This window comes from Tupaia chinensis, unplaced genomic scaffold (genome assembly GCF_000334495.1).
Source record: "Tupaia chinensis unplaced genomic scaffold, TupChi_1.0 Scaffold148894_1, whole genome shotgun sequence".
NCBI classification, from domain to species: Eukaryota; Metazoa; Chordata; class Mammalia; order Scandentia; family Tupaiidae; genus Tupaia; species Tupaia belangeri.
In genome coordinates this window covers 112704-121863 of record NW_006208742.1, presented here as the reverse complement: position 1 = coordinate 121863, position 9160 = coordinate 112704, and the positions used below count along the sequence as shown (strand labels likewise).

Genomic DNA, 9160 nt, shown 5'->3' with positions numbered 1-9160 from the left:
AAAAAAAAAAAAAAAAGAAAAGAAAAGAGACACAGACTGGCTGAATGGATGAAAAAACAGAACCCCTCTATCTGTTGTCTACAAGAAACACACCATATGGATAAAGATATACATAGACTAAAAGTGAAGGGTTGAAAAAAAGATATTCCATGCAAATGGAAATTTAAAAAGGAATGTAGTTGTGATATTGCTTTCAGACAAAATAGACTTCAAGACAAAGACTGAAAGAAGAGAAAAAGAAGGGCTTATATAATAGTAATAGGGTAATCCAGTGAGAAGGCATAACACTTATAAATATCTATGCACCCAACTCAGGAGCACCTAAATAGGTGAAGGAAAGACTGCTGGAACTAAAAGGAGAAATAGGGAGCAACACTATAATTGTTGAGTATCTCAACATCCTGTTATTGCCTTTAGACAGATCTAGGTTAAAAGAGAGAGAGAGAGAGAGGAGATACAGGACCTAAATGATACTATAAATCGAATAGATTTGATAGATATCTATAGAACTTTCCACCCTAAGACTCTAAAATATACATTTTTCCCACCCTGGCATGGAACCTTTTCAATGATTGATCCCTATGTTAGGACACAAATCAAGTCTTTATAGATTCAAAGTCACAGACATTATATCCAGCATCTTCTCAGACCATGATGGAACTAAACTCAAGATTAATTTCAAGAAACACCCTCAAAAGTACACAAACTCATAAAAACTGAACAAACTGCTTGTGAATGACTTTTTAACTACTGATTAGATTGAGTCTGAAATAAAAATATTAGGTAATAAATGATAATGAGTACACACGTTTCCATAATCTGTGAGACATGGCAAAAGGAGTCATAAGAGGGAAATACATAGCAATTAGTGCACAAAGGAAAAAGATGGAAAGGTGTCAAATAGATACTCTAACATCATATCTCAGGGAATTGGGGGAAAAACAAAGAAACATGGTGCCAGGCGAAAAGAAATAATAAAGGTTTGAGTAGAAATAATTGAAATAGAAAATAAAAGAGCCATACATAAAATAAATCAAACCTAAAGTGGGTTCTTTGAAAAGATGAACAAGATTGACACATCATTGGCTAGATTGATAAAGAAGAAAGAAAGAAATAAGATAAATCAAATACATGATGAAGTAGGCAACATTACAACTGACATAATAGAAATACAAAATATTATTAGAGGATACTATTAGCAACTATGTGCCAACAAACAAGATAACTTGGAGGAGATGGACAAATTCCTCGATACATATAATCTACCAGGATTGAATCAGGAGGACATAGAAAACCTGAATAGGAGAAGACTGAATCAGTTATAAATAACCTCCTGACAAAGAAAAGACCAGGTCCAGATGGCTTCACTTCTGAATTCTAAAAAACTTTTAAGGAAGAGTTAATCCCTATACTACTCTATACTACTCAAATTGTTTCTAAAGATTCAAAAGGAAGGAAACCTTCCAAATGCATTTTATGAAGCCTCCATCATCCTCATTCTCAAAACAGATAAGGATATGACTAAAGGGAAAAATTTGGACCAATATCGTTGATAAATACAGATGCAAAAATTCTCAACAAGATACTTGCAAATCATATCTAACAGCATATAACAAAGATTATTCATTACAACCAGGTAGGCTTTATTCCAGGGATGCAAGGGTAGTTCAACATATGAACACCATAAATATAATACACCATATTAATAGAAAGAAAGATACAAACCATTTGATCATTTCAATTGATGCAGAGAAAGCATTTGATAAAATACAACATCCTTTCGGGATTAAGACCCTCAGTAAGATTGGTATAGAAGGGTCATTTCTGAACACAGTAAAAACCATCTATGAAAATCCTACAGTGAACATTACACCGAATAGGGAAAAACTAAAAGCATTTCCACTGAAAACTGGCACCAGGCAAGGCTACCCATTTTCTCCACTGCTTTTTAATATAGTGTTGTAAGTCTTAACTAATGCAATTAAAAAAAAAAGAGAGAGAACAATATAAAAGGCACTCAAATAGCAAAGAAAAGTTGAAAATATCTATTTGCAGGTGACATGAGGGTATACTTAGAAGACCCAAAGGATGGGACCAGCAGTTAGCATCATGGATATGTCTTTGAACTCCCATGTAGTTGACCGCAGTTTGAGTCCCGGACCCGGTGTCTTAAACTCACGCTGAGCGTGTGTGTGTGTGTGTGCCCAAGTTCCCAGAGGAGAATGGAGGAAAAGGGATTGCAGTGTGACCATCCCCCCTGGGGGGTGATTTCTCTCTTTCTATCTCTCTTTCTTTCTGGCAATCACACATGCCTTATAGCAAAAACCTCTCCAAAAAAAGAAAGAACAAAACAAAACAGAACAAAAAATGACCCACAGGTTGCCATGAAAAAAATTCTCAAAGTAATAAGTGAATACAGTAAAGTGGCAGGAAACAAAAATCAACATCCAAAAATTTATAGCATTTCCATATACGAACAACAAGTTGAATTAAATAGAGCTGAATAGAGCTGAAGAAAGGAATTCCTTTTACCATAATCACAAAATACGTAAGACACCTATGGATAAACATAACTAAAAATGTCAAAGACATTTACAAAGAAAACTATGAAAATCTTTAAAATGAAAATCTTAAAAAAGATATTGAAAGTGGCATAAAAAAGTGGAAGGACATCCCATGTTTCTGGATTGGAAGAATTAGCATAATCAAAATGGCAATTCTACCTAAATTAATCTACATATATATTGCAATTCCAATCAAAATACCAGAGATATTCTTTACAAATATAGAAAAGATAATTATAGAATTTGTCTGGAATCATAAAAAGATCTCGTATTTTCAAAGCAATCCTGTGCAAGAAAAGTGTAGTGCGAGGCATATCACTCCCCGATCTGAAGTTATACTATAAAGTCATGATAATCAAAACAGCATGATATTGGCACAAAAATAGACATGTGGACCAATGTAATAGAACTGCGACCCCATAAATAAACCCTGAAGCTTATGGCCAACTGATTTTTGAGAAGGGATACCGGTAAATCCACTGGGAAAAGAAAAACTTCTTTAATAAATGATGCTGTAAAAACTGGGTATCCACCTGCAGAAAGATAAAGCTGAACCCCATTTTTCACCTTTAAAAGTCAACTCAAAATGGATCAAATCTGAACCTAAAATCTCAAACTATAAAACTAATGGTGGAAAATATTGGGGAAACTCAGGAAGACACTGGAGTAGACAAAGACTTCTTAAATAAGACTCCCAAAGCACAGGCAATAGTCCCTAAAATAGACGAGTGGGACTATATCAGACTAGGAAGTTTCTGCACAACAAAGGACACAGTAACAAGTATGAATCAACAACCCTCAGAATGGGAAAATATTTTTGTAAAATATGCCTTGGACAAGGGCCTGATAACCAGAATACACAGGGAACTCAAGTGCCTTACATGAAAAAAAGTGATTAACCCAATTAAAAGATGGGCAAATGAGCTGAACAAAATTCTAAGTAAGACATATGAGCAGCCAAAAAGCATATGAGAAAATGCTCAACATTCCTCATCATAATGAAGAGGCAGATTAAAACCACAATGAGATACCACCTAACTCCTGTCAGAATGGCAGATTAAAAATCTAAAAAGTGATAAGTGTTGATGGGGATGGGTGAAACGGGGACTCTCCTACACTGTTGGTGGGAATGTAAACTGGTTCAGCCACTGTGGAGATCAATATGAAGATTCCTTAAAGATCTACAAATAGAACTACCATTTGAACCAGCAATCCCACATCTGGGTGTCTACCCGAAGGACAGGAGAATGCTCAGTCAGAAAAGCACTTGTACATCAATATTTATTGCAGTATTATTCACGATCGCTAAGACATGGAACCAACCCAGATTTCCACAAACTGATGAATGGATTGAAAAAGTGTAGTATATATACTCTTTGGAATATTACTAGGCCATTAAAAACAAGACCTTGGCATTTGGTAGAAAGTGGTCGGATATGGAGGATCTCTTGCTGAGTGAAGCAAGCCAGGACATAAAAGAAAGATATGGTATGTATCCACTTAATGTATATTGACTATCTGCTTTTTGGTAGAGATTGAAATATTATAGGGAATAAAAACCGTGAAAATATAAGTGATGTTTAAGACAATGTGGAACAGGACAGGAGAAGAGAATAGTATGGAGAAAGATAGCAAGAGAACAAATAGAGAGGATGATGATGTGTATAGTAATTTCCTATTTGTTTATTTTTTTTGAGAGAGCTTTTTTCTTTAGAGTGTGTGCACTCGCCAGAGACAGAGAGAGACAGAGAGACAGAAAGCAAGAAATCAACCCCTGGGGGAAAGGCCATGCCACAATCTCTTCTCCTCCATTCTCCTTCTGGGGTCTTGTGCATCTATGCACATGTGCCCAGCATGAAATTAAGTCACTGGGTACGGGACTCGAACCAGGGTTGACTCCATGGGAGTCCAGCGACATAGCCACTAAGCCAACTGCTGGTCCCTAATATTCTCAACTGAACTTGTCTGAGAATTATTTCATGTTGGGTAAAGTATTTTTACAAACAAAATGATAAATAGTGATTGAATGTTTTTAAAAATAATTGGAATAATAATAATATTCTGGAAAAAATAATGAAAGCTATTTGATAATGATGATGGGGATTTTAATGTATTTGTATTGACTGATAGCCACAGTATTTCTTCTGGAAAAAGAAATGTAATATACTGTAAAGTCATATGTGGCTCAATGTAATATGAAAAAGATGATGATAACAATTACAAATTTTTAAAAAATATAAATAAAAAAGGAAATGAAATGAATATTCTTAGGGGAAGAAGAAAGAAACAAAATATTTAAGGGACCCAAAATGGAAAGAGATCTGCTGATTATAATGTTTATGGTAATGTCTTTTGCAGGACCAATATGCAGTGTATTCATGATGAGAAAATTCATTTGGTATGCTGTAATGATACACAGTGACTGAATACATACAATTAAAAAAATAAAAAATATATATATTCTTCAAAGCAGAAATTCCATAATACCATTAAAGTCAATTAATCAGCTCTCAGCCTTAGCACTCACAACTGTCTATCAAAGCAGTTAATTTTATCCAAAATAGTAGACTTTGTTATGCAAGTTCATTATGCTCTTCTAGGATATTAACAAAACAAAACATGAAATACTGAAATAGAAGTGAAAGGTGATAGAGACTGATTGTCACAGAGATTGTTAATCCCTTGTAGTATCTGCTCCTCCACCTTCTGTAACATTAATAAAGGGAATGTTTTATTAAAAAGGAAATTTGATTTTATATATCACTAACCATGCACTCCTGTCATTATTTATTACATAAATGCTACCTAGTTCCATTATTTAAAAGGCACAGCCATTTTATGTTCACAGTTCACTTCGGTATTTATAAACAAAATTTTCCTGATTTACATACACACATTTACTAGTGATTTAACATTGAGATGTAATCTGACATTCACAATATCTCATTCTTTGTGGACAGCATGATGAACAGTCAGCATAAGAAGCACATGAATAAGGGGAAAACTGAGACGGGGTCATTCAGGCCTCTTGCAACTCATCACTGTGGAAGATGCATGAGCCAGGACAGGACAGGGAAGAGGAGACAACAGGCAAGGACCTGAGTCAAAGAACTTGAGCTGTGTCTCCACAGAAGATGTGAATGCAAACTAGGAAAGCAGGAACATCTAGTACAACGGTTACAATAAGAGCTGTGAGGCAAACATTCAGAAAACTGAGCAAATACATATTCAATAAATCAAAATAGCTCTTCACTCCTTAGCAGTAGTAATTCATAAACAGCAGACACAGCAACACTGAGCAAAAAAGAATCGACCTCCACTACTGTTAACAAATGACTATGGCATGTTCCAAGACATTCACAGGCATTCGAGAAATCATGAAAATTCACTGAAGAACATAAAGTGCTATCTTTGAAGACAAACAAGCAAAGTCTTAGATTGTAAGTGGTAAAATCAATACCTTAGTGACACAGATTCTGCAAATTTAGAACTTTGAAATATCCAGCATTTCCCCAAAAAGTTTCTTATGCATTAAGAGAGAGAGACAAAATAATTTTCAAAGAAAACAAAATAAATTGGCTGAAGTCAGACATGAATGTATTAAAATGTTACCTTCACTTTGAAATGTATGAAGTATATGCTATATTTTAACAACTCAAATAAAAGAAAACTTAGATACCATTCTATACATATGTAAAATGAATCAGCTAGCAAAGAAGGAACATGGATTCTCCATGATGATCTCAGAACACCTGGTGTCTATGCAGGCTGACAAGTGCTCAGAGAGACAGAAATACAACCCACGGGCCTCTCCCTACATTGCAGCACCCTGGATCCCCAACCTGCTCTGTCACCTTCTCCCCCTGCTCGGTCCCATCTGGAGCCAGTGGCGAGGATCATGGCACAGGTAAGACGCTGGTGCTCCTGAGACCTGAGTAGCACCTGCACTTGCAGAGCCCTGGTGTGGTCCCTGTGCCAGCTCCTGCTCTGTCTGCCCTGACCCTGCTTCACACTCCCTGCAGCTCCTCCTGCTCAAGGCACAGCCTCCACTTCCTACCCCAGTCCTGCTCGTCCTGAGGGATCCATCTGCTCCATGTAGCCATGGGTGCCCCTGTGGTTTCTTGCAGAGCTTAGGGCTAATGGTGGTGGGAGTCCTCTTGGGCCACCTTCATCATCCAAGTGGTCTGCAAGCAACTGCTCCCTGCTGGCATGGCCCAGGATCAGGAGGCGCCCCAGGATCCGGAGCAGCCAGGATCTGGAGAATTATTAGATGGTGGAAGGGGAATTCATCCAAAAATGCCTGCATTGGCCAGATTGACCCTTATCCCTTCAGGATTCAGGGCTGTTTTCATTACTGGTCTCTCACGATGCAGCTTTCCAGTAGGACTTTCTGACTAGCTTCTGTGTTCTTCTTAGATACCACGCTGGCAGAGTGGAAGATGTCATTGCAAAACAGCGTTGAAATATTTTGTGTCTTTAGATCATTATAAACAGAGGCCTCACAGCTTATGTAGTTAGTTCATCAAACTGAAGAACTGAATGCAGCCATTACAACTCCTGAAAGAGAACTGAACCTCTCTGGCTAAAGCCAATCAACCAAATACCAGTGATTGTTCATTCTGCAAGAGGAAGCAGAATCAATGTTGTGTGATCCTAACATTATATGTGATTGTGCAGAGCCAAATGTGCTGGGTGCAGAGATATTTATAAATGTTCTTTCATTTCTGTGAATCATCTCTCTTAGCACTATATATTGTCTTTGTCTCTTCTTACAGCTTTTGTTTTTAACCCATTTTTTCCTGAAATTAGTATCATGACTCCAATCTTTTTTGTTGCTTTTATTTCTGTTTATGTGGAATACCTTTGTCTAGCCCTTCAATTTTAGTCTATGTATTTCTTTATTTATGAGGTGTGTTTCTTGTAAGGAGTAGATAAAGAGTTTCTGTGTTTTTATCCATTCAGCCGGTTTGAGTCTCTTTATTGGAAAATTTAATCCATTAATAGTCAATGTTATTTTTGATATTTGTGAACTTTTCTTAGTCATTTTGTTAGCCATTGTTTTGTGTGTGTGTGTGTGTGTGTGTGTGTGGTTTGGTTGTTTTGTTCACTTATTTATATTTTACCTCTTTAGTTTTTCAGATACAGTACTCCCTTCAGTACTACTAGAATAGCTGGTCTGGTATCAGTAAATGATTTCAGGTTTTGTTTTACTGGGAATATTTTTATCTTTTCTTTCCACTTGAAAGATAATCTCCCCAGGTACAGTATTTTGGGCTGAATATTATTTTTTTATTATAGTGTTTTGAATATATCTTCCCATTCTTTTTTGTCTGCATTGTTTCAGTTGAGAGATCTGATGTTAGCCTAATAGAATAACCTTTGTTAGTGACCTGATTTTTTTTCTGCCATATTTAGCATCTTGTGTTTGTGTGTGATTTTGCCATTTTGGCTGTTATGTTCTGTGTAGAAGATGTTCTTATGTTGATTCTATTTGGGTTCCTTTGTATTTCTTGGGTCTGGATGTAAGAATGTTTCTCTAGATTTGAAGTTTACAGCAAGTATTTCATATAATAAATCTTCTATGCTCTTGTCTTATTTTTTGACTTCCTAGAATATCTAATATTTGGGTATTTGAGCATTTGGTAGTGTCTAATATTTCCTGTATGTTGTCCTCATTTTAAAAACATTTTTCAATTCTTTTTGGTCCTTTTATCTGTCAGACATTTTATCTTCCTGATCAGAGATTCTATCTTCTGCCTCATTTTATCTACTATTAATACTTTTTTTCTTTCTTTTTTTATGTTAACTATATTTTTTCAACCAATTCTGATTATTTTATTTTTCTTCGAGACAATTTTAGTAGTATGTTTTTTTATTTTTAAAAATTTATTTATTTTACATACTTTCACCAAACATCACCACAGCATACAAAATATGATTTTCCAGCCAGAATACACGGTAAAGTGGCTTAATCATACATACTATCATCAAAAAAATAATTTTCCATTTCTTGTTTTTGTATATATATTTTCCCTCTATTTCTTACCCTCTGCCATTTCCCATCCTCTCACCCTATCTCTGGTATGTGCAGTTGCTTTCCATTCCTTTATTCTTTTCCAAGTTGTATTCATTCACAAAATTTAATTAATCTAAATTTTTTTGTTTGGTAAGCAGTTTTTTTTGTTTTGTTTTGTTTTCTTTTTTATTAATTGGTTATTATTATTATTGTTTCAATTTCATTATCATTTATACATCCAATCATGTTATTTAGCTTACAAAGTGAATATTTCAACATGTGAACATTTCTCTTTAGTCCAGTTGATAAAACTATAAAATTATCTTCAGCAGATAATGCCACATTTGTTTGTCTCATTTATGATTTGCCTCTCTATTTTTGAGTCGAGGAAGGACATTTAGAGGAAAAATATGGAGGCAAAGCATTAAATATTTTCAATAGTAAGATCAGCTGATATCTACATATCTGTGAACAAAAGTTGACTTTAGACATGATACTCTGTAGGTAGAATGAATATCCTATAAAATAACACAGAAATGAGACTATGTAGCTTACTATGGTCACTAAATAGGCATTTTTT

General features: G+C 35.3%; 1 protein-coding gene across 1 annotated transcript in view; it reads left to right on the top strand.

Annotated features, from left to right (window-relative positions):
- LOC102480870 (vomeronasal type-2 receptor 26-like) overlaps nt 1–9160 on the top strand; it is a gene marked incomplete at its 3' end in the record, with an annotated part of 121820 nt that overhangs the window by 3139 nt on the left and 109521 nt on the right. Inside the window, exons 2-3 of the mRNA XM_006170758.1 lie at nt 1835–1961; nt 5525–5654. Of these exons, the coding sequence (XP_006170820.1) occupies nt 1835–1961; nt 5525–5654 (257 nt within the window). The remainder of the gene's footprint in view (nt 1–1834; nt 1962–5524; nt 5655–9160) is intronic.